This window comes from Dipodomys merriami, unplaced genomic scaffold (genome assembly GCF_024711535.1).
Source record: "Dipodomys merriami isolate MVZ:Mamm:240054 unplaced genomic scaffold, mDipMer1.0.p SCAF_136, whole genome shotgun sequence".
In the NCBI taxonomy this organism is placed as follows: domain Eukaryota; kingdom Metazoa; phylum Chordata; class Mammalia; order Rodentia; family Heteromyidae; genus Dipodomys; species Dipodomys merriami.
Genome location: NW_027202671.1, coordinates 1157999 through 1184605, shown reverse-complemented (window position 1 = coordinate 1184605; position 26607 = coordinate 1157999). Strand labels below are relative to the sequence as shown.

Sequence of the window (26607 nt, the reverse complement as noted above, 5' to 3'; positions counted from 1 at the left end):
GGGATTAGGACAATAGCAGCTCCTGCTATGACACTATTTATCTATTTTTATTTATATATTATATATACATACATATACATACATAATTTATATTTATATATTTATACTTTATATATGTATACCTTATATATTATCTGTTTTATTAATTTTTATTTTGCTATTTATTTATTATTAATCTATTTATTATTTTTAAATGTATCTATTTCTCTATTTAACCATCTATCCATATATCGATCTATCTGTTTACAAGTACTAGGGTTTGAACTCCGGGCCTCAAGCTTGCTTGGCTACCACTCTACCACTTGAGCCATCCCCTCAATCCCTAAACAATATAATTTAAAAAGCAGTCTTCCTTCTTGACATTTCATTAAATGCCTTGTAAAAGTTTAGACACAATCTAATACATATTCTTAGATCACTGTGTCTTTGGAATAAGAGGTAGCTTAATATATGTTATTCTTAGGGAATCCATTCCTGGTTTATCACTATTAATTATTATTATCAAGTAGCTGTACAAAGGGGTGTTCGGGTTATGAGTACAATGCTCCTTGGTCAATGTCACCCCTTCCTTCATTTTCCCCATTTTTTTCCTCCCATCTCTACACTCAAGTTACGTAGCTCATTTCACTATTTTTACTTTACTCTCCTGAGGCTTGCACTCAGGGCCCCACTCTACCGCTTGAGCCACAGCTCCACTTCCTGCTTTTTGGTGGGTAAAGATAAAAGTCTTACAGACTTTCCTGCCCTGGCTGGCTTCAAACTGCAATCCTTAGATCTCAGCCTTATGAGTAGCTTAGGATTTCAGACAGGGCCATTTGTGCTGGCTTCATAACTAAAGTTATGAAAAGAATGTACCAACTTTTGTCTATATTTCAGAACTCAATTCAGTTCTCTTTCTTCTTCATTAGAGTGAATTATCTAGTCTTTCTTGTATTTATTTTTGTTGAGTCAAGTTCTTGCTATGTAGTCCTAGCTGGCCTCAAATTTACAATTCTCCTGCCTCAGCATGTTGAATGTCTTTTATCCTCTCCTAATACTAATATCTTCTACTATACAAGGATTTACCCATGACATAATAACCAAGTTTTAGAGTTCATATATAATATATCTAAATTTACCTACTCTAAGACTACTATTTAAAAGAACTATGGGACATTATTCTTTTTTTCTCTTCTTACACAGTCATATTTACATAAACGGTAGTTCAAAGCTGCTCACCATAAGCTTTGCTAAAATATTTGATATTTCAAATTTTATATCATTACTCCATTCATTCTTTCATATGGTCAGCATTCGTTTCATCATTGTATCTATTCCACCTAGTGGCAGATGATCAGTTTAGTTAAGCTTTTTCAACCATTATTTCTCTTTCAACATTACCAGCCCTGCCTCGGCCTCCTTTGATCTTCTAATAAGTGAATGGTTAACTCCTTAACTCCTTTGTACAACTACGTTAAGATTTAAAACTGTCAGAGGAAATGATTTTCAAACTTATCCACTGCTCACCAACTATCCACCTGGGATATATTATTTAATATCTCTGTGCCTTGGTTTCTTTGTATGTAAAATGGAAATAATGTGCCAGCATCATAAACATCCGTAATCACCTAGTTCAGAATCTGAAACACTGGTCAATACTGAGTGATAGCTAGGCCTAACAACTCCTCATTTTCTCCTTCAGAAGGGGGCCCAGATAATCTCCAACTACTCAGTCCCTTTGCTCTAGTCTCCTTCTGGGTCAAACACATACTCACTAGGCTTTCCTCCATTTGTCTTTCCCCAATTTGTCTGATCAGCCCTATTTCCGGGAAAGGAAGCCACCAGAATCAAGTCAGTCCTTAAGTCTGTAACAGAATCCACAAGTAGTTACTAGATGTTTTGTACTATTTACCACAGAAAACTCACACCATAATGTTTTCTTCCCTCTAAATCTTACCTTTTCTCCCAAGTCATATTGAATTTCCTAACTTCCTTTAACAGCACAGTAAGACTTAAAATTTCCATGAAATTTATTTCATGTTACCGCAAAACCTTTCCTGTTATTTTATGTGCACAAAAGGCACATCTACATTACTAGTCTGCAATCCTGTAAAGTACATACACTATATTTTCAGCTTTTAACTATACAGTAGATTTTAAGCATTTTATTTATTTTTCCACATATATACATACCTGGAAGTCTAAGCCAGTAATCACGCAAATGCAGTTATAATCAATGTACATTATGTAAAAAATTATACTATGTATTCTGAGGATAGGGATGGGAAGTAGAATAATGAGGAAGAATGAAGAAAGGGGTGATACAGGTCAAGACACATTGTACTTATAATCTTACTTGTAGAATGATAACCTCTTTGCATAACTACTTAATAATAAAACTTAAAATAAGAAAAAGAAATCAATTAAAAGCCAAGCGAGAGTGGCTCCTACCTAATCCTAGCTTTTTGGGAAGCTGATGTCTTAAGATCTCAGTTCAAAACCAGCAAGGGCAAGCAAACCCAATTAATCAGCAAAAAAGCCACAACTGGAGGCATAAAGTGGTAGAATAATGTGGTAGAGTGCCAACCATGACCAAAAAAGCTGAGCCAGAGCTCGAAGCCCTGAGTTCAAGACCTAGTACTAACACATACACACACAGAGATGAAAGAAGAAAAAGAAAGATCAACATTAAAAAAGTGAAGTAAGGGTTGGGAAGGTAGCTCAGTGACAGAGTGTTTGCCTCACATGCATGAGGCCCTGGGTTCAATTCCTCAGCACCACATAAGCACAAAAAGCCAGAAGTGGTGCTGTGGCTGAAGTGGTAGAGTGCTAGCCTTGAGCTGAAGAGTTGAGGGACGGCGCCCAGGCCTAGAGTTCAGATACTCATGACTGGCAAAAAAAAGTGAAGTAACTAAACAAAACACTGAATAAAATGCCCTAACATGCCAGAATTCTAGATTTTCTAAAAGTGTGAGGGTAAATTAAAAATAGCCCAACACAATTGTTTTTATAAAAATAAAAAACCAAATCAAGAAAAACCCAACCCTAAACCAAAACAAACTCAACTCAACACACGTATTAAAGAATCTAGAGGTAAGCAAACTTTTTTTGAGCCAGTATTGGGGTTTGAATCAGGGCCTTGTGCTCATGTCTGGTTTTCTACCACTTGGGCCACAACTCCATTTCCACCTGTAAAACTAGCTAGTCAAGACTCTGATACTTGGAGGATGGTAACTGAGGAGACAAAGGCAAGAGGATTTCTAGTCTGAGGCCAGCCTGGCTACGTAGCAAACTCCAGACCAATCTGGGCTATGAGGTTCTAGGTCAAAAACATTAAAGCAGAAATCATCAGCATCTCTTTATGTTCACAATAATTAAAAACTAGAAAACATTTTAGTTAAGAGCACAAACTTCTACTTAAACTTTTATAAAGTAACTAGAGATTTAATAAACAAGAAGTTATGAAACATAAAGGAATAACCATTTAAGTAGGTCAAATTTTTACTAGTTTCTCATTCAACATCATCTGCTCACGATGAGTATGTCCTAAGCACACTTAAATGCACCCTACAAATAACATTGGCTTTAGGAATAAGTGGACCATTTACTCTAATTGTGATCTAAGTTCCCCAATGTAGGCAATGTTCTTGCCTACAGAAAGAGTAAAATAACCAACCCCCAGGGGTCTTCTGAGAAAGGAAGGCATGCAATGTAAGCATGAATATGACTTACACACTCAACTTCCTGAGTTTTATGTACACACACCTCTTGTGATAACTGATCAACTGGCCTTTTAGGAGGAAGGACCACATCTCCCATTATTCTTATGCTGTTTCAAGTCCTTTCCCTTTGAACCTATAGAAATTATATACTCGGCACTTCCTGTCCTGGTCAAACACAGGGCCTAACCAGTGTCATTTTTATTTTAGTCTGGTTATGATAAGTATATTTTTAAAAATAAGCACCAAAAGACAGCCTGCTCACAAGAGCTTTTCTGACCGTTATCTTGTAAATGGTACTCCCAGGCTGGACAGCATTTCAGTTTATTTGTTATGGTACCTACCAAGCCTGGAGTCATGATGACTTCAGCCTTATCCTGTTTGCTCACCACTAATTCATGAAAAACACTAGCTTTTACAACAAGCTGCCCCAGAGCTTACACAAATTGCTCAGGCTCAAATTAAGAGGGACAACTTAAAAGTCAATGAATGGAATCTTACATAACAACAGTCTACACAGAATCCTTCATGTAAGCAAGAAGCCTATTCACAAGTTTTAAGTTCTGATGGGGAAACAGCTTCTCCTACTATCAGCAAGTAGATCCAAAAATCTAGGATCTCTTTGAAGACTGACTCTGATTAGCTACCTTAGAAGCATTAGTTCTGTCAGGGCACCTTCTGGCTCTGCTGTCCAGAAGATGAATCTCTATCATACAACCAACTAGCCTGGAGGGCAAGAGAATGTCCTGAAGACCCTCCCCTGCAATTCTTTCAGTACTTTAAGCCATGAGAATTACCAAGCTGCCTTAAAAGTCACAGTGAACCACTAAAATCTGAAGCTTCTTCAACATCACCAATAATTACTTGTCCGAAAGAAACTTAAGGACAAGTGATTTAAGATGACCTCAGGGGCCCCAACTGTCTTCTCCATAGTCCTTAAGTTAATACACACCAACCACCACTTCAGGTACCAACCAAAGACTTCCAATGCCACAGCCCTGAACAGGTTTGATGCCAACCCTACTTCCAAAGCTGTATTTGCTTCCTTGGAATTACCAAACAGGTTCTACAACCTCAAACTTATGTCAGAGAATATTTATTGCCTTCTTAGTCTTTGCTGGTGACTACCATTACTGATCCAATAACATGGGTGAAACCCTGCTGCTGCCAACACTATTCCATCACCTTTCCCTCAGGGTCAAAGCCCTCAGACCACTATGGAAGTGATGACAGTTCTGTGAAAGACCACTAAAACTTCTGTAGGGGCACCAAACATGTCTCAAGTCTTTGACACTAGGACTTCTGTTGTACCACATCAGAGAACAACATCTCAGAAGCAGTTCTGTCTTACACAGCCTTTCAGTATTATTGTCCAAAGACTAATTCCTAACAATGGGGCACACTCATGAGTTAGATGAATCCACCTCTAGACTCAAGGAGCCTGTGTTATTGTTACAGCCATCATTATTGTACATATAGACTAAGCAACTTACAGGAGTATTTACAAGATGTCTTTGCTACAAAGAGCTCTACCCTCCAGAAGTTTTAAATGTGTGAACAGAAATAGACAACCCGTTAAAAATCTCCCCAATTGGCTGAAGTAGTCAGGCAAATCAGATAGTATAGGCTACTCCACTTACTCTTTGTGTGTGTGTGTGGGGGGGGGGGGGGAGAAGGGGTGGTCATGGGCTTGAACTCTAGGCCTGAGTGCTCTAGGCCTGAGTGCCAGCCTTAAGCTCTTCAGCTCAAGGCTAGTGCTGTACCACTTACCACTTGAGCCACAGTGCCACTTCCGGCCTGTTCTATTTATGTGGTGCTGAGCAATCGAACCCAGGGCCTCATGCATGAGGGGCAAGCACTCTACTGCTAAGCCACCTTCCTAGCCCCCCTCTTAGACTCTTAATAGGACTATGAACTTCAAGGGTGAAACCAGCCCAGTGCTAAAAATAGTAACTGCTGTGAGTCATCCACTAAGCCAAAGATTGTTTATTCATGAAATGTCACAAGAAAAAAAAATTACTCAAAAGAAGTAATTGACCAGGCTGGTTAGCAACCAATTTACTCACTCAACCCAGAAGGCAAAAAGCTGAAGAAAAGCACCAGTATGCCCCCGAAGCAAGAGAGGGTGAGGCAGGAGAGACAGATGCAAGGGTGTTATTCCAGTCAGCCCATAACAGAGACAGAGCCTTAGCCAGGGAATTACTCAGGAAACAGAGAAATGTACTCCTATCAACAAACTCCCACATACTGAGTTCAAATTTCTCAGGCACTTTATTCACCAGGGCCTTCGTCATACAAACAAATGGATAAACAACAAAGCTATAAAAGGAGGTTCTGTTTTTGTTTCTTAAATAATAGCAACTGGAACTTTAGTTAGATCCTGTAAATGTTACCAAATGCAAAGATGAAAGGATAAAATACCTGAGGAGCATTAAGGTTATCAAAGTTCTGTCTGAAGGAGGGTGCTAAAGCCTCCTTCAATTCCTTACCTTATCAATGGCTTTTCCAACCCGAGACACACTGCTGTGGATGTCTTTGTGGTCTGAGGCTAATTTCTGAACAGTATCCTTTATTCTTCTACAGCACTGAGTCAAAACAAGCGAAAGAGTCCCTGATAATTCAGCATCTTGGCCTATTAAAAAAAATAAATTGGTTACTTACTAAAGCATACCCAAAAATGACAAGTGTCAAACAGACCCTATGAAACAAGGACAGAAGTGAAGAAAAATCAATATCGCTTTGAAGCAGAGGCCCACTATCATACATTACTTTTCTAGTAAAGAAGAAAAATATCTTTACTTTTAGAAGTCAAAGAATTACTGTAAGACAAACCACTTTAGTACTGTAACAGAAAGAAGCACAGACTTTGAATAATACCATGGCAGTGTTATCTTTTGAGAAAACAAGTTAATAAACACACTTATTCAACTCAAAGAGTTTAGGTATACCTTATGTCCCAAATAAAAAAGCCTAGGAAAAAACACATCTCTTTGGATGCGAAGATGTTAATGCAGGAGGCCAGAGGCTGCTATATTACCAGGAGTCCTACCTGCAAAAGGAGGAATGTCTGTCTCCCTGCATGGTAAGAATGGCTCACTGTGTTGTACAATGTAGCTTTCCTCCTATGAATCTGTAATTTTAATGACCAGCATCAATTTAAAAAACAAAAACAGGGTGCTACATTTCTAGTAAGAATCTCAACAGTCTTTCATACTTGCCCAACTTGTTGTAGTCCTGTTTGACTCCACTAGGAAAGGACACCTGGAAGCTTTCTCTTGGCTTCCTGGACTTTGCCCTACTGATGTTTACCTTTTTTTTTTCCTTTTGCTGTAGTAAATTTCAGCCCCAAAGTATGAGTATAGGCTAGGTGGTAAAAAAGCCCTCTAGTGAGTCACCACAACCTTAAGAGTGGTCTTGGGGACTCAGACTCTTTTTTTTTTTTTTTTTGGGTCCGGTCATGGGGCCTGAACTCTGGGCCTGGGTGCTGTCCCTCAGCTCTTCAGCTCAAGGCTAGCACTCTACACTTGAGCCACAGCGCTACTTCCGGCTTTTTGCTTATGTGGTGCTGAGGAATCGAACCCAGGGCCTCTGGCATGCAAGGCATGCGCTCTACCACTGAGCCACCTTCCCAGCCCCAGACTCAGATTCTTGATAAATCTATTGAATTATAGTTACATCCCCTGGGTTACCTCTAAACTTCAGTTCTCTCTAGCAAGAAAAGCAAAGTAAGAGAAAGAAGAGAAAGAGAAGACAAATCAAGTTAGGGTATTTTCATATACTTAAAACCATATATCCTCACCGAAAGCAACAGGCTTGGTTTCTGAAATCCTACCAAGTATTATGCAGCATAGATTCTCACACGTTAACTTACATCAGGAACACCAGAAGAAAGTTTCTGATTTAACAGATGTAGGCCAAAGGAACTCAAGAATGAATAAGCCCAAGAATCCCTGCCCTAGAAGTTCACTCCTTCTACATGACATAAAGCACACAACAAATAAGCAAATTATGAAGTATGACCAAAGATACATGCGACTGGGGGCAGGAGAGAAAAAAAAAAAAAGACACGGGGGACCCAATCATCATAAAGCACAGTATGGACAGACAGAAGTTCTCACTGAGTGAATGACATGAGTGTACTTAGAAGAAGTGAAGCAGAGTCATGAGGCTCTCTGAAGAGCAGGGAAAGGAAGAGTGAAGATGAAGGAACAAAAACTCTATTTACAGCTGGGCATGTTGGGGCAAAATGTCTGAAACCTCAGGGCTCAGAAGGATTACAAGTTCAAGGTTAGCAGCCTGGGCTACCAACTAAGGCTGTTTTCAGAAACAGGAAGAGGGAGATTATGGGTTGGAAGAGGGGAGGAATAGAATATCTCTATTTCTGAAGTATATACAAATAGACCAATGTGTCTAGAGATTTCTGGCAAAGGAAAACAGCAGGAGAAGAGGTCCAGGAGACAATGGCATCCTAGTTTTGCAGGGTCTTTTTGGCTCTATAAAGGTTTTTGCTTTTGAGTGAAAGGTTGCAGACAAAAGGAGCAGACAAAGCATATAGGCTGACATAAGGTTTTTTTTTTTGGGGGGGGGGGTCCGGTCATGGGGCCTGAACTCTGGGCCTGGGCACTGTCCCTCAGCTCTTCAGCTCAAGGCTAGCGCTCTACCACTTGAGCCACAACGCCACTTTTGGCTTTTTTCTTTTTGTTTATGTGGTGCTGAGGAATTGAACCCAGGGCCTCAGGCATGCAAGGCAAGCGCTCTACCACTGAGCCACCTTCCCAGCCCCATGACATAAGGTTTTAATATGGTAATTCATACTGAGGACAGAAGTGCAAGAACAAAAGAAGGTAAATTAGGATGCCACGACAGCAACCCAGATTAGAGCTAATCACAGTTCAGCCTAAGATTACCTGCCTGGCTATAAGGAAAAGAAGGACTCACAGTTGTCTCCAAGGTTTATAATCTGAGTCAACTACAAGGATGAAATTTTCTCCAATTAAGATGAAAAAGAAGCCCAGTACAGTGGCACACACCTGTAATACCAGATCCTCAGGTGGTAGAGGCAGAAAGATTACAAATTTGAGGCCAGCCTGGGCAAAAGTGGCCCGACTCCATTTCAAAAATAAATAACAAAATAGCCAAAATTATAGTTTAGTGGCAAAGTTCATGCCTTACATGTGCGAGATCCTGAGTTCAATCTCCAGTAGTGTAATGAAATAAAAAAGATGAAATAGACTAAAAGCTGAGCAGATCTGAAGGGCTATGAAGAGACAAAATTCTCACCTCAGGATGTGTGAGTCTGTTGAATATACAAATGTGGAGAGCAAGAGCAATGTCAGGGTTGGTGATGAAAATTTATGAGTCACAACATCTCTATTGCTCATAAAGCTGAGACTACATGAACTCACCAGAGGACACAGAGAAGTGGTAGAAGGGCAAGATGAAGTGGAGCTAGAAAAGGAGCTACTAAAGCAGTGACTGAAGAGAATCAAGGCCTTGAGAACAGAATTTGGGAAACAAGAAAATGGCATTGTGGAGAGGAAAAACACTAAACACGTTACTCAGTCAAGAAGATGTGAACTGAGATTTGGCCACCAGATTTAAAACATGGAAATCCATCAGTGCCATGAGAATAATCGTTTCTCTAAAGTCTCAAGGGGAAAAAAATGAGGGCTAAAAGGACTTTGACCCACCAAGTCTGGGTCTAAGACAACCACTGCAAAAAGTAAGGGGGAAAAACAATCAGCAAGCAGAAGTGGTCTTCATAAGGTACCCAAACCAATACAGGGTGGTCACACTGGAATATACTCAAGTCACTAAGTATAATCACACCAAGTTTAAATCAAATGCTCCCAACTTCTAGCAAAATTATTTAGACTGAACGATGATAGTATTTCAAAAACATTGTACATTTTTTTTCTTCAAACATATTCCATATATTCCATACATCCTTTAGAACCAACAACACAGCAGTGAATAATAACCTAAGGGGCCTTACCTCATCTATGAAGCTCTTTGTCCACACTGACCACCGCTGCTCAATCCCTGGTAATTTCCTTCTCCCCACCGTTCCTCTAGCACTTAATTATACACCACTTAATTTCATGTATATATGCCATCATCAGTCTCAACCAAACATCAAGTTCCAAAGGGAAGGCAAGGGTTTACGAACTGCACACTTCACAAATGTGCACCACACAGGAGAATTTATGTATGAAAGCAAGGGCAAAGAGCAGTTCACAAAGCCATATTCAAGCTGGGCACTGGTGGCTGTAATGCTAGCTACTTAGGAGTGCAGTTCAAAGCCAGCCCAAGCAAGAAAGTCTGTGTTACTCTTATCTCCAATAAACCACTGAAAAGAGGCATTGTGTCGCAAGTGGTAGAACACCAGCTTTGAGCAAAAAAGCTAAAGGAAAGTACTCAGGCCCTAAGTTCAAACACCAGTACCAGCATATGTGCACGTACGTACACACACACACACACACACACACACACACTCTCTCTCTCTCTCTCTCTCTCTCTCTCTCTCTCTCTCTCTCTCTCTCTCTCTCTCACTCACTCCATATTCAACCAATGGTGATAAGATAGTCACAGGAAAAGAATCACATCATGTACAAAAAATTAGGTCGGAATGAAATAAAGACCTAAATATAAAAACTATCAATTTTAGTAAGAAAACAGATGCATTATTGACCTTAAATTTCTTATATGTAACACCAAAAGCACAAGCAGACAAATAATTAAAATGTGTCCAGACTGGCCCAAGTACAAGGTCCTGAGTTCAAACCCCAAATACCACCACCACCCCCCCGCCACATACACACAGAAATACAAACTACAGTGAAGTATTCTTCATACCCACAAACATGGCTATAATAAAAACATGATGCTACCAAGATTTTGAAGAATAGAAAATAATGTGGCATTCCTCAGTTTATAGCTTCCATATGACCCAGGAATTCCACTTCCATCTATACAGACAAGAGAAATAAAAACACACAATACCTGTATACTAATGGTTAGCATTAGTCATAACAGCCAAATAAAACCAACACAAATGTCTAACTGATCAGTGGGAAAACAAAGTGTGGTATAAACATGATAGATTACTTAGTTACAAAAATGAAGTGCTAAAACATAAGACAACATAGAAAAGTCTTGAAAACTTTACATTAATGGCAAGTAACCCAGAAACAAAAAGCTATCTATGGTGTGATTCTATTTATATAAAATCTCTAGGATAGGCAAATCCATAGAGCCGTAAGTTATTAATGGCTGGCAGAAACTGGGAATGGAGGGAGATGAAATAGACAATGAGTTACAGTTATAAATGTATATGGAGTTCTTTTTGGAAGTGAAAAGATGTTCTGGAATTAGGTCATGGATACAGGCGCACAACTCTGTGAATATAGTAAGAAATCACTGGATTATACAATCTAAAAAGATGAATTACTTGTATGCAAATTATGTCCCAGTAAATAAGAAGGAAAAAAAAAAACTTTTAGAGAAAGCAAGCTGTAACTTCTATGTACCCAGATACATTTGTTTCTACTATAAAGGTTTAAAGAACAAAAAAGCAGGATCCAAGCAGGAAAAAAGGGGTCATTTGGAATTTCCAAACCAAATTTCCATTCATCAACCTGGAAACCAACTGACATTTTCAACTATGAGTAGCTTAGGTATCTGGAATATAGTGTGCTATCACCTCCATCTATAATTTTCTCTGGTTTCAACTTCTACTCTATTAACACTGAGAATTCTCCAAGGAAGAAGTTTCTATAAGGGACAGTCATGTTTTACATGTAACAGTAGCAAGCTCCCTGTACATGACAGTATATACCACACCACACAGCTCAGGTGTGTAAGAAGCTATACCATTAGGTTTGTATGTACAGTGTTTACATAGCAATGAATTTGCCAAAGGTGCATTTCTCAAAATGTGTCCTGTTGTTCAGCAACACATGACTGTATCTGGAAAGCACAAGAGAAAGAAGCATAATGGAGTAACCTGAAAGAGAACCCTGAGAAAGCCTCTTCAGAGAAAAGGATTTCACTAATGCATTTTAATGGATTCAGTGGAACGCAGCCAAAGGTAAACACAGGTTTGAAAACTCACTAAAAATGACCAGAATGACATGAAACCCAACTTCTAGGTTCTAATGGGAAAGTTTTAATTTTCTTTTGACCTTTCTATAAAAGCACAACCTGCTTCTAAGAGAGGTTTTCCGTGAAATAAATTTAGATTCACTTCCCCTTCAAGCAGGGGAATGACCTAACAGTCACCATAAAGATGCAGGCTGGCCACAAGAGTGGCCACTTTGTCATTTGATGTGATGTTAGACCGTGGTCTCATAGGCATGTATCATATGTCTAGCATCACTGGCAGACACAGCACATTACACAGTCACTTTCATTATGACTTAATTAATCAAGTATAAAAATAATAAATTAACATGCTAAACCCAAAGAATCAACATATATGATCTGTACACGTTACAATTATCTGTTTTTCTTCCAATGTGATAGAAGAGTACTTTATTCTACCAACACATTTTAAGTATGATAGTCTTAGAAACTGTGATAATAATGTTCATGTTCCAAACCAAACATTTACCACATTAAACTAAACAGAATGGGGCTGGGAAGGTGGCTCAGTGGTAGAGCTCTTGCCTTACATGCATGAGGCCCTGGGTTCGATTCCTCAGCACCACATAAGCAAAAAGAAAAAAGCCAGAAGTGGCGCTGTGGCTCAAGTGGTAGAGCGCTAGCCTTGAGCTAAAGAGCTGAGGGACAGCGCCCAGGCCCAGAGTTCAGGCCCCATGACCGGACCCAAAATAAATAAATAAATAAATAGACTAAACAGAATGGAGTTAACCTAAACTGTTTTTGTAAGTCTAACTAAGCCTTCAAGATGCCCCTTGGACTTGCCTGCCTAGGCATTTCAGGATTTATGTTCACTAGTTTCACAAACAGTATATTGGAAAAGTGTTTAGTTCTACTGCACCCTGTGCTTACTGATCAGGATTTTAAAGTCATTTTAATTTTTTTTTTTTTACGGTTTCCAATGCTTTCCATTTTTCTTTTTCTTTTATTGTGAAAATACTGTACAGAGGGGTTACAATTACATGGGCAAGATAATGAGTACATTTCTTATCAAGCATTGTAGCCTCCTCCTTTGTTTCCCCTTCCCATCCCTTCCCATCCTCCCCCCCACCCCCCAGTCATTTTAATTTTTTATTTATTTATTTTTGTGCCAGTACTGGGGTTTGAACTTGGGGTCAGGAAAGGGGGTAGGGAGGCATTGTCCTTGAGCTTTTTTGCTCAAGGCTAGCACTGTACCACTTGAGCCACATTCTGGCTTTTTTGGTGATTAATTGGAGAAAAGAGTCTCACAGACTTTGCTGCCCAGGCTGGCTCTGAACCATGATTTTCAGATTTCGGTTTCCTGTGTAGCTAGGATTCCAGGTGTGAGCCACTGATGCCTCGCTTATAGCCATTTTAAATAGCTAGCTTTACTCCCACAAAACGAGTCAAAGATAAGGAAATTACTCTACAATGTATGGTAACTGGTACATGCTAGGCATTCAGTAAGTTTTGTTCTGGGGTTCAGACTGATCTCAAAATCACAATCTTCCTGCATCCACCTCCCTGGAATTACAGGCATTACATGCTGGGGCTATAGATATGTTCATTCACTAACGAATATAATTCACTAACTTTACAGATATAAACAAATATAAAAATAATGAATTATAAACATAAAAATAACATAAATATAAACATAATAAATTACATAATCTTAATTTCAAAGTCAGAACTGGAGACTGGTACTACCAATACCCTTGAAAACTTCTAGCCATAAGGAGCTGGGGATGTGGCTCAAAGTGTAGAATGCCTGCCTAACAAGTGTGATTCCCTGAGTTCAAACTCCAGTTCTGCAAAAAAATAATAATACTATAACAATAATAATAAACAAACAGAAACCCTGCCAGCCTTTTCATATACAGCAGTTTGCAGATCCCACATTGTCTTGAAAAATATTTCCTGTCCATCATCCAATAGCATCATTGTTCCCATTTGCAATGAAACTAGCAATATCTAAGTAAAAATCCCAAAGAATCTTTATGTATACACACACATACACACACACAGGTGTACACACATGCTCTCTAGAATAATCGAGTTAGTTCAGCAATGTTACAGGACACAAGATACACATATACAAAACACTCAAATTTTCAAATAGAAACCTTTGAAAGGTGAAAAGAACTATTTCACATGGTCAGAAGTAGCAACTATGGCCCACTAAGACTAGGCTTCTTAAAAGCTAACTTTGCACATAGTAGCTGCTCAACAGACTTACTCAGAGGAAGGAAAAGAAACAAAAGGAATTCATTTATCTTTTTTTCTAGATGAGGTACCTACTGAAAACAAACTAAACTTTTGGGATAATCTGCAAAGTAAAAGCAAGCATGGTATTTGGCATTCAAGCTCTGACCTTTCAGAACAAAGCAGTAGATTCACACATGGGTGTTCTGATTTAGAGTTATTAAAGATCATTGCATCAGATCACAATCTTCTTGTGTCTCAAAACCAAGCATGAGGAAAAAAGAAAAAGAAAACAAGAAATTGTATACTTAAGAGCTAAATTGCATGGTAGAGACTAATAGTGCTTTTGACCCAATCACTGCCATAAGGAAGGAAAGGCTTCAAAGTCCACGAGGAAAGAACTGCAGAGAGAGAAATCGTTATGAAGGCACACTTGCAGATGTAGGCACATGTTTTAAAAATAGTCTCATTTTCAGAGAGTCTACTCAACTGCTTCAAAAGTCAAACCCAAAGACAATCCTCTACTTCATCAGATGTAGGCATATACTTAACTTGTTTTCTGGCCTCCCAGAAAACCTCACTCTCCACTCCAATTCAACCACTGTTGGACAAGGGGTCTCCAAGACAACAGGCCTAAGCCCTCTCTATCTGTCCCTATCCTACACCAATCAGATTTCTGTCTTCCCAGTCTACTACTTACCCTGGTATCCTGTTTCCAATTTAGTATTAATGCTTTTACCCCATTTCCCCTCAACATGGTGCCCCCTCCATCATGTCATTCCTCTACACCTTTCCTTTTGCCATCCTCCTCTCCTGACACTCCATTTCCTCTTCCTCCTATCTACCTTCAAACTCTGCTATTAAACTTCTCCCATAGGGCTGGGGGGGGGGAGGGTAGCTTAATGGAAGACAGCATGTCTGGTGGCATGCTCAAAATCATGAATTCAATTCAATTCATAGTAACCTCTCCCACAAAAAAAAAGAAAAGAAAAGAAAAACCACTTCCTAGAAGTAGGAAGTCTCTTCTATCCCAAAACTATCCCTACTGGTTTGCTGTGCTACTCACTCAGTATTTGACCTATATATTTGTGTTTGATTCAAATCTGGACCTAATTAGATACAAAGTTCTTACAAATGTATCATTTATAATTTCAAGATTTAACCTATTCCCACCACAATGAGCAATTAGTAACTACTGACTAGCTGACCTGAATTTTGACTGAAATAATACTCCCCACTGCAGTTGTTTCTAAGGTCTCCTTTTTTACTAGTATTTGTTGTTGTTTTTTAAATTTCTGGTTATATGGCCTTGGTTAGTCCTTTTTCAGAGGTTCACCTGGTTTTTCCAACTACCTTAAGTTCTTTGAGTACTCTGTTTCTTAATCTTTCCAGTATTCTTTACAATGTTAAACCAACCATTGAGCATAGGATATTTATCACAAATCAGTAATAAGGACACCTAACTACAACCAAATTATCTTAAGTAAAACAGTGCCTACCCTCAAGTGGTAGAGCATGAGCCGTGAGCTGAATTGTTCAGGGACAGCTCCCAGGCCTAGAGCTCAAGCTCCATGACTGACAAAAAAGAGAGAGAGAGAGAGAGAGACAGAGAGAGAGAGAGAGAGAGAGAGAGAGAGAGAGAGAGAGAGAGAGAGAGAGAGAGAGAGAGAGAGAGAGAGAGAGAGAGAGAGAGAGAGAGAAGAGAGAGATCTTTCATGGGATTGTTTATAACATATTTATAAGATTATGTCTTTGTTGCCTTGTATGTCCCTCCCCCACAGTGTAACCCCTGCTTTCACTATATATGATGTTGGTATATGTGGAGGGGAAGGGAAAAAACAAATTGTTAAAACAGGGATACAGGAGGACCCATTGCAACAATGAGATGTACAAGTCGTTATATCGAAAAACGAACTTTACAACTTTGGTGGGGGGGACGGGGTGGGAGGGAGGGGAGGATACGAAGGGATGGGAAGGGAAGTAGGAGGCTACAATGCTTGATAAGAAATGTACTCATTATCTTGCCCATGTAATTGTAACCCCTCTGTACAGTATTTTCACAATAAAAATATATTTTAAAAAAAAGACATGAGCAGAATAGAAAGACAAAAAAAAAAAACAGTGACTACCACTGCTTAAAGGCACAAACCTTATAAATAATAAATGCACCTTCTTCTAAATATTTCAAAGACAGTTCATACCTATTATGCACTTCATTCCCGTAACTCATTTACATGTGTTACCTATCAGTTTCCTGAGGGAAAAACAGGCTAAACAAGTCTGTAGAACCAGTCAACCGGACCCCTTACTGGATACCTAAATCTGTGGTCTCTCAAGTCCATATAAATTGGCAAAGTATACGCATATAACCTACACTCATCCTCTCCCATACATTAACTCATCTTAGATTATTTCTAATACTCAAAATATTATAAATGTAATTAGCATGTTCAATACAGATGTAATTTTTCCCCCACAGATATTTTCAATCGACCATTGGAGGGAACCACAATGACACAGACCCACAAATACATAAGAACTCATTTATACAGAGGGCCAACTACTCACTATTCCACAACTGGAGGCACATCTTCTTAAATAGCTTCCAAGTTCCTGGAAGTCCAGGGCCAAGTATAATGTTTCTTTTAAAAGAAATCTCTGCCCCAAAGTCTTCATACATCAATAATTCAATGATACTAAGCCTATGTGGATAACACAATATAGAAAACTCAGAAGCTGGGTGCCAGTGGATCACGCCTGTAATCTTGGCTACTTAGAAGGCTGAGAGCTAAGGATTGTGGTTCAAAGCCAGCCCACACAGGAAAAGCCATGAGACTTTAATCTCCAATAAATCACCAGAAAAACAGAAGTGGCACTGTGGTTCAAGTGGTAGAGCGCTCACCTTGAGCTGAAGAGCCGAGGGACAGTGCCCAAGCCCAGAGTTCAAGCCTAACAACAAAAAAAAAAAAAGAAAGAAAGAAAGAAAAAAAGAAAGAAAGAAAGAAAGGAAGGAAGAAAAGAAAACTCAGAGAAAATGCGGAGCCTAACAATGCTCCAGGAAAAGAATCACCATCCAGATCCCAATCTTAAATAGAGAAAGTCTTGGTAATAAGCCACACTGCCTCTCAAGGCTTAAAAACCAGTCTACACTCAAGCATACAATCACCAAATGCAAACAGGGTGGAAGTACATTTCTAAAAGCCTCAACACCTGTCAAGTCGTCCAGTATCTGTTTGTTCAAGTACTGCACTAATGTCTAATCTAAAGGGAAGGACCTGAGTTTCTGCTACTCTTCTACAAAATCTGAGGGTCTGCAAATGTCTGGAGAGAGAGTAGTATCTCCCCAGTATTTATCAGCTTTGTAACTGCCAGGGATTCCAAGTACAAAATGTGGAGTCAGGGTCCTCCACAATTCTCCCTAAATTTAGTTGTCATTTACAAAGACCCCCAAAGGCCTTACAGTAAAAGAGGAGACCCTCAACTAAAAACAAGCCCATTCTCACATCCTAAGTGAATCATCTCCTGATACCATTTTTACTATCCTAACAAGACAGAAACACGGAAAAAACAGTCATTTTTCTAACTCTAGAATGACAGGATCACAGAAGTGTTCATGAGTTTCTCCTTCACCAATATTATTGTCCAGAATTAAAAGCTATGTAATAGTGCTGGATCTAGTGCCTCACACCTATAACTCTAGAGGCTGAGATCTGAGAGTTACAGTTCAAAGCCAGCCCAAGAAGGAAAGTCCATGAGACTCTTATCTCCAATTAACTGCCCCCCTCCCCACACACGTGGTGCTGTGGTTCAAGTGGTAAAATGCTAGCCTTGTGGGAGGGAAAGCAGGAGAAAACTAGGAAGGGGGTAACACTATTCAAGGAGAAACCTACTCATTACCTTACTTATATAACTGTAACCCCTCTGTACATCACTTTTACAATAAAATTAATTTTTTTTTTAAAAAGCACTGGCCTTAGGTAAAAATCTCAGGAGAACAACAACAATAAATGTGTATTGAGTGTTAAAAAAAAAAGCTCAGGGACAGCACCTATGTCCTGAGTTCAAGCCACAGGACACACACACACACACACACACACACACACACACACACACACACACACACACACACACACACACACACACACACACACACACACACACACACACACACACACACACACACACACACACACACTACTTATAAACAAAATAGCCTTAGGAAAACAACTTTATTATGTCAAGCATTAAAGCCATTTCAAATTAATTCCCAAAGTGACACAAACCAAGATATATTCACTGATTAACTCATATTAACTATGAATTATAGGAACATTTTAGGATGCAAGGCAACAGCTGAGATTGGGCTACTCACAAACACTCCCCAGGGCACACTGTTACTGATGTAAGTTGTAGCTGTTCCATAATAATAGACATGATATTTCTGTCAGGGGCCAAATTCTAGAACTGTCTCCTCTTACCCCGAGAAATAACCCTAAATCCGACAGATTGGCCAGGTGGCCAGAAGACTCCATAACTTGGGGTCCAGTTACTGATTCAATGAGAGGCATAAGCCCCAAACAAGGCAATTATAAAAACATGCCTAGGAAACTGTGTTGGAAATGCAGGGAAAACACCATGTTAGTCTTCACTGGAGAAAACTCTGAGAACACAATCAACCAAAAAGTACTGATGACAGAGAAAGACAAGCAAGTCTTGGTGAAATCCTTTGTGCCTCTGGTGCCAGCCTGGCTTAATGTCAGCCTATTTAGTTCTATGTCAACAGATTCCATTTTAATTATAACTACTATGTCACCTGCATTCCTAAATAATATAATAATCTAAACAAATAATGTTTAATTTTTTTAAAGACTTCCCCCCTAAATGAGTCTAGAATGGCTAGCTAGCAGAAGTTAAATCTATTTCGAAACCCAACTGGCAACACAATGACTTATTATAATCACCACCTAAAATAGACCAAGTTGCTTGACAGCCCATTTATTCTAATTTCAGAGTATGTGAACTATGGCTATGGTTATCCACACAAACTTTAATTTCTGATCTACTTACTACTTCCCAGACTGGTCAATGAACTTATAAACTGTATTTATTTGCCTAAAATGTAGTCATTCTTACAACTCCTATCTTGTTAGTACTAAACATGAGTTTGGTTGACAAACGAGAAAGGGCCAGGCTAGCTTATCTACTCCAAGTATACCAAGAATAAAGCTGAACTTAAGTCTAGCAAACCCTGATTCTTTTATTTGCACTCAACAAAATATATATTCAACACTGGCATGCCCTGGAGAACAGAGAGAACACAGATACACAAATACATATCCTTTGCAACATGTGTGATGCATACAACTCAAATTAGATGCCTATGTCTAAACACTCTAGACCTTCAACCTCTGGCTTCTGTCTACTGCATTACAGTATATACATGAGCTTCAAATGTGACCTCTATAATTTGATTTGTCTTTCATGCTCACTTGCTTATCTTCTCTTATACTACTCTCAAACTTTTAAAGAACCCTGACACTGAGAGAGAGGAAAGAAAGGAAGAGAAAGGAAGAGAGAAAGAGAGAAAGAATGAAAGAAAGAATAAAAGAGGAAGGAAAGAAGGAAGGAAGGAAGGAAGGAAGGAAGGAAGGAAGGAAGGAAGGAAGGAAGGAAAAATGTCATGGTTTAAATGAGTTTTTACAGTGGGGCACTGGTGGCTCACACCTGTAATCCTAGCTACTCAGGAGGCTGAGATCTGAGTATTGTGGTTCAAAGCCAGCCTGTGCTGGCTTTGAAAACCGGAAGTGGCGCTTTGGCTCAAGTGGCAGAGCAATAATAGCCTTGAGCTGAAGAGTTAAGGGACAGAACCCAGGCCCAGAGTTCAAGCCCCCAACCAAAAAAAAAAGGGGGGAAGGGGCATTTTTACTACTAAAGCTAACGCCACATACCCACACCAAAAAGTTCTTACAAGCCAGTATATGTGTTCATCACTCCCCCAGATGGCAGTGTCTTTAACCAACTTGTAAAGTGAGATAATACTAAAACTAAATCATGATATATGGAACAAAACTGCCACTGCTTTTTTAAAAAAAATGAACAAGTGATCATTTTCCCCATTCGTTCATTCATTTATAGGTGTTATTTATAGATGGAACCCAGGGTCTCTGACATGCTAAGGAAGCATTCTACAACCGAGTTACATTCTCCCGCTCTATTTTTCCTCCTAAAATAGTCCAAATCCCTTGGTAACCCAACCCATCTATTCTTTATTTGAACAATGGTTACACCCATCCACCCAAACTTTTATTTATGGCCTACTTACATGCTACTTTCCACACTAGATGTTAAATGTAGATAGAAAACTGTTATTCACTTAAAAACTTAATAATCCTTTGTGAAGTAAGCAACTAAGTGGTCCAGGAACAAGAGGGAGGGTGACTTGTGCCAGGAATCCTCTTTCTTTTTCTTCTTTTTTTTTTTTTTTTTTTGGGTGGGGGGTGGGTGATCAGTCCTGGGGCTTGAATTCAGGGCATGGGCACTGTCCCAGAACTTTTTCACTCAAAGCTAGTCCTCTTCCACTTTGATCCATAGTGCAACTTCTGGTTTTCTGGTGGTTAATTGGAGATAAAGAGTCTCACAGACTCTCCTGCCTAGGCTGGCTTCAAACAACAATCCTCAGATCTCAGCCTCCTGAGTAGCCAGAATTACAGGCATGAGCCACTGGTACCCAGCTCCAAGTATCCTTTTTTATTGTTTGAACTGAAAGCAGTCAAATGTATTATTTACTCAAAATAAACAATTTAAATTTAGAAAATTCCTTGGGTGTCATTTCTGGAGAGCACAAGCGCTTCAGAACTTTTAAGGGATGGGTTGGGCTATGCAGCTCAGGGTACATGGCTTGCCTACCAAGTTCAAGGGTTCCAATCTACAACACATAAATTACTCCCCACCACACACACACACCTTTCCCAATTACACTTTTTTTTTAAGTTTCATTGTAAAAGTGATATACAAAGGGGTTACAGTTACATAAGTTAATGAGTACATTTCTTTTTTTTTTTGGGGGGGGGGGGTCCGGTCATGGGGTCTGAACTCTGGGCCTGGGCGCTGTCCCTCAGCTCTTCAGCTTAAGGCTAGCACTCTACCATTTGGGCCACAGTGCCACTTCCAGCTTTTTTTTTCTGCTTATGTGGTGCTGAGGAATCGAACCCAGGGCCTCATGCATGCAAGGCAAACACTCTACCACTGAGCTACCTTCCCAGCCAGTACATTTCCTTTCAAATAGTGTTATTCCCCCCTAACTATACTTTAAATATGCTGTCAAACTATTATCTAGTTGTCTCAGCCTCACATTTTACCAAATGTGAGCTAAAATATCAGTAATCAAGATTTGTATTTCTATTCTGTTCTCCCATCACATAAGTGTTAATCAGAAATAACTTTTATTTTCCAACAGAGAAATGAATGCTAAATGGCATCAAAACCAAAATAGTTCCCATACCACTGATATGAATAATTTTAGTTAGTACATAAACTAGTATTTCAATAGCTACTAGAAATTACTTTTTGTTTTTGTTTTTGTTTTCAGGAGATAGAACCAGGAACTTGTACCTGCCAGGCAAATGACTCTATCACTGAGTTACTTCCCTAGCCCTAAATTATTATTGTTTTAACTCTTTTTTTTTTTTTTTTTGCCAGACCTGGAGGTTAAACTCAGGGTCTAGGGACTGTCCCTGAGCTTCTTTTGCTCAAGGCTAGAGCTCTACCACTTGAGCCACAACCCCACTTCCAATTTTTTCTGCTTATGTGGTACTAAGAAATCAAACCCAGGGCTTCATGCATCTTAGGCAAGCACTCTACCACTAAGCCATATTCCCAGCCCCTAAATTATTTTTAGTAGACAGTTTATTATATCTAACACCATCAATGACTTCATAAATAAAAGTATCTACAGTGAAGACAAACCTACTTAAGTAAAATCATGAATCCATCTGAAAAATTAAAAGTGCACATGTGTGAGTGAATTTTGAGAAGCACTACTACATTATCCACATTAAATCAAGGGCATGCGGGTTACCAGCACCAACCAGCACCATCACATTGAATCTTACACCAGACCAAATTTCACACATACAGGGAAGCAACCATTGAAAGAAAGCTGGCACTCTAAATGACACAAGTGCCTCCTCTCCCCTCAGCTGGTAAAATAGGAGTACCCCAAATTCAAGCAAAATAATCTATCTCCTTTCTCTGAGCCTCACAGCAGCCTCTGAACCACTCCCCAATCCTCCTATGTCCATCTCCTACCTAAGGCATTTCCAAGGGCACAAAGGGAAAGCCTTAGGTCCATCTGTAGGAAGAGGAATCAATCTGGCCTCAGCAGAACTCTTCTAATCTCTTAGTTCTCCATAACCTCTCCCAATTTCTGCACGTTGCCCAACCTTCTCAGTCTTACACTCCAATGTTTTTCATTTACCAGAGGCCTGACACTCCTTTAAAAAAAAAAAAAGTAGACTGAGTCAGGCAAGGTAATCTGTAATCCACAGCAATTACACATCTGTAATCCAAGCAATGAGGAGGATTTCAAGTTGAGCACCAGATTACTGGGGTTTTGTTTTCGTTCCTTTTTCTTTCTCCCAGGAATGGGTAAAGTAGCAGAGCATAAACTAATTCATTTAGCAGGAGTGACTATCCTACCTCAACCATGATTCTCCAAAGTTTAAGTCTTAAGAAATTTTCATTTCAAAAAAGGATCAGAAGTGGCGCTGTAGCTCAAGTGGTATAGCGCTTGCCTTGAGCTGAAGAGCTGAGGGACAGCACCCAGGCCCAGAGTTCAAGCCCCACAACCGACAAAAAAAAAAAAAAAAAAAAAAAAAAAAAGATCAGAGAAGCTAGCGAAACAATCCTAGGTTACGGGCCCTCAGGGCAATGTTCACAACTTACAAGGGACTTACTAACTAAAATTCATTTAAGTAAGGCCAGAGACCATTACAAACTTTCAAACTGTACTCAAAAATACAAGGATCCCTAAGGATCTACTGGTGACTCATCCCTGTAATCCTAGCCATGCAAGAGGTTGCAATCTGGAGGACTAAAATTCAAAGAGAGCCTGGGCAGAAGATTAATCTCCAACATAACCAGTAAAAAGTCAAGCTAGAGCTGTGGCTCAAGTAGAAGAATGTCAGCCTAGCATGCTAGCTGAGTAAGCAAGCTAAGCAAGCTAAGCAAGCTGAGGGTCTGAGTTCAAACTCCAATACTGACAATAACAACAACAACAACAAAATCAATTTTCAGTCAATATACTGCTGATAATGGTATTTTTGGGATTCAATGTAATATTTACCATATTACCTACAGATTACTTTAATTTAGAAATCAGCTGTTTGAAGCCAGGTGCAAGTGGCTCACACCTGTAATCCTAGCTACTCCTGAGATCTGAGGATTTCGGTTCAAAGCCAAACTAGGCAGGAAAGTCCATGAGACTCTGATCTCTAATAAACTATGCAGAAAAAGCAGGAAGTGGCACTGTAGCTCAAGTGGAAAGCACTAGCCTTGACCACAAAGAGGCTTAAGGACAGCACCCAGGCCCTGAGTTCAAGCCCCAGGACTGGCAAAAAATAGAGAAATTAGCTGTTTGAAAATACCATAATTCAAATACATCATCACACAAAAGGATACCAAAAGATTTTTATTGTAGAAGCCAAACCCAGTACTTGTGATATTTGTTTGCTTTCATGTTTAATAACTACCTTTAATCACTTAATCCTAATTAAAGAATTAAAGGAAATCAAAGAGATGTCATGGCAAACTAGAAATTTATTAAGCAAGAAGGTTAAAAAAAAACAGGTTGAAAGTCAGAGAACAAACAATTCACCAACTCAGGCTGTTCTGTTCAGACTATGTGGCTAATACTGCTCTCACCATAAATTCCTAGAAAAAGTTTCCTATATCAAACCAAGAAGTCTAAATAAAATTCCTGCTTTGGCAATTTCTCACTACCATTTTATCCTCCTGGGCTGGACCTACATTACCCAAAACAAAGCTCACAATCATACAAGTCCCTCTTCCAATGTCCTCTCTCTCATGGGGATACTTCATTCTCCTTCTTAAGCCCTGCTTGTCCAACCCCTTAATCTCCAATCTGGCCCTCAAATGGGAAAGCTAAGAGACATCTTTCATTCATTCATTCATTCATTCATTCATTCTAGTAAGCCACAGATTTCTTCTAAGAGGAGGGAATGTTTTCACCACTGCATTGGGTTTCCTTTTATGTAAGTATGCATCACATACTTCTTAACCATCAATAATCTGGTCTAACAACTCTACAAAGGATTACTGACTCCCACCCAAATAGCCAAAAAACACCTGAGCAAGCCCTTTTTTCTACCTGGCTCTTTCTACTTCCATTCTCTAAGGAGAGTTCAAAGTTGTGGTTAGACCCCAAAGTCTTTTCTCCTGGTGTCTTAAGTGATTCTCATGGTCCTCTCAGAAATGAGGTCACAGAACAAACCCATTGTCTCTGAAGATCTTGATTCCATCTTCATGAAACTCTTCCACTTCAACCTATGAGTCTAAAACCAAATGCACCGATCTTCCCAGGATTCCCTCCCAGACCAACTTACTTCCCCATTTGTGCCAACTAACTGTACCATCACCAACTTAAATTTCTTTTCACATGATACAAGCTCTGTTTCATCAACACCTGTCTTTTTTCCGTATAAGGTAACTCTTACTATAATACAAGTGGTTTTCCATGTTCATATTTTTAAGCACCATGGTGGAGGGTTTGCTTCATCCAGAGTTCCAAAGTGATTGTGGTGTCCAGAATAAGACTCCTTTACCATAGACAAGCACTCAGCCTCAACTCAAAGTCAGTATGGGCAAAGCAAAGCAAAGCAGCAGTAGAAAAGTAAAGCAAAGCATCAGAAGAAAGAATCTCAACTGATTCCACTGCCTCAAACTCACCTGCAAAAAAAAAAAAATCTGCGTTTCTCCAAAGCAATCAAACCTCCCCTTCCTTACCTAAATCTAGCCCACAGGTAAGAAGGCAAAAGCTCAGGGACAGCTCCCAGGCCCTGTGTTCAAGCCCTGGGACACAGACGCACACAGATGGACACAGACAGACAGGCGCACACACGCGCATACACACACACACACACACACAAACAAAAACACAAACCTCAACCAGCTTCCACAATTAACTCTGACAAAATATCTGTCCCCAGGGTCTAGGGCAACAATCTAGGCACATTTTCTATGGAAAAAGAGTTTTCTAAAGGAAAAACAAGTACAAACCGGATCAGGTAAGGCAAGTAACTATGATTTGTGGGCCAACTGCTTCCTCTGCCTCACTGGTGGCGACACAGGGAGAACTGAATGGTTTGACTCAACTGGTTTCCTGGTAATCCGGTCAGCATCACTGAGGAGTTCAAAAGAGCTCCTACACATCTACCAAATTATGAAGTTGCCCATAGCTGAGAACAACCCTCAACTTTCTAACAAACACATTTAGGAAGTTCTGGAGCCAAGGACCTAACGGCTTCTCCGGGCTTCCTGCACTGATTCCCTGCATCACTCGGACCCTTGGCTCCCACGCCAACTCCTAGCCCCCGCGGCTCACAGGACCGACCACCTTAGACGCCCCCAGGCCGAGTGGGGGGGAAGGCGGCAGTTTGCAGGTGCGGGGGGGGGGGGGAGTAGGGCGGCCCGCCAGGCACACTGAAGCCGGCTTGGGACACTCTGAATTAATGGCCAGGTGGCCCGGGGCGCGAGGTGAACCAAGCGCGAGGAGGGCCAGCCAACCCGGGCCTGGGGTTCTCCGGGCCTCGGGGAGCAGGGGCCCGGCCCTGAGGCACGAGGACGTCCGGACGAGGGGCTCCCGCCTGCGGGGCCGCGAAGGGCCGCGCGCCCACCCGGCCTCCTCACCGTGGCTCTGCAGGATCTCGTGCTTGAGGCCGCCGGTGTAGTCGATGAGCTCCTCCAGGCCGCGTTCGCACAGCTGCCCGTAGCCCGAGAACTTGTGCAGCACCTTCTCCAGCTCGCGCTCCACCGTCACGCACTGATCCATGCCGGAGGCGGCGGCGCTCGGCTCTCCGGCGCCCGGGTATCCGCAGCCGTTCGGCCCGGGCCCCGCCGGGGCCGCTTCCTGCTCCTCGTCCCCCAGGCGGGCGGCGAGGACGGCTGAGGCGGCGGGCGCGCTAGCCCCGGCGCCGGGGGAGCCCCGCGCAGCCCGTGCCCACCTGCCCCATGGCACCCCGGCCTCCCGCCGCTGCTCCCGCTCACCCGCTCGCCCACCCAAACCCACCAGGCGCCGCGTCCCTGGCCTCGGCCCGCCGCGTTCGGGTGCCGGCGGCGGCGCCGCCGATTGTTTTTGTTTTCACGGGAACTGGCCGATGACCTGGTTCTCCCGGGCGGCACCAAGAGCCGCCAACTGGGAGGGGGTCAGCCTCCCCAGCGAAGGAAGGTGGCGGAGCGGGCCGTACCAAAAGCGCCCCCAAAAGGAGGGGAGCAGCCCGGCGAGCGCCGGCGGAAAGACGCAGCCGGCGTCCGCACGCGCCGCGGCGCTTTAGGTGTGGGCCGTACC

General features: G+C 40.9%; 1 protein-coding gene across 2 annotated transcripts in view; it reads right to left on the bottom strand.

Moving 5' to 3' along the window:
- LOC138825230 (E3 ubiquitin-protein ligase RMND5A) overlaps positions 1-26305 on the bottom strand; it is a 58663-nt gene extending 32358 nt beyond the window's left edge. Inside the window, exons 1-2 of one of the 2 annotated variants that reach the window (XM_070019637.1) lie at positions 25950-26305; positions 6188-6330 (exon numbers count right to left, since the gene is read on the bottom strand). In XM_070019637.1, the coding sequence (XP_069875738.1) occupies positions 6188-6330; positions 25950-26091 (285 nt within the window). In that variant the 5' untranslated portion in view covers positions 26092-26305. The remainder of the gene's footprint in view (positions 1-6187; positions 6331-25949) is intronic. The other variant, XM_070019636.1, reaches the window with a different exon arrangement.
- Positions 26306-26607: the final 302 nt, after the last annotated feature.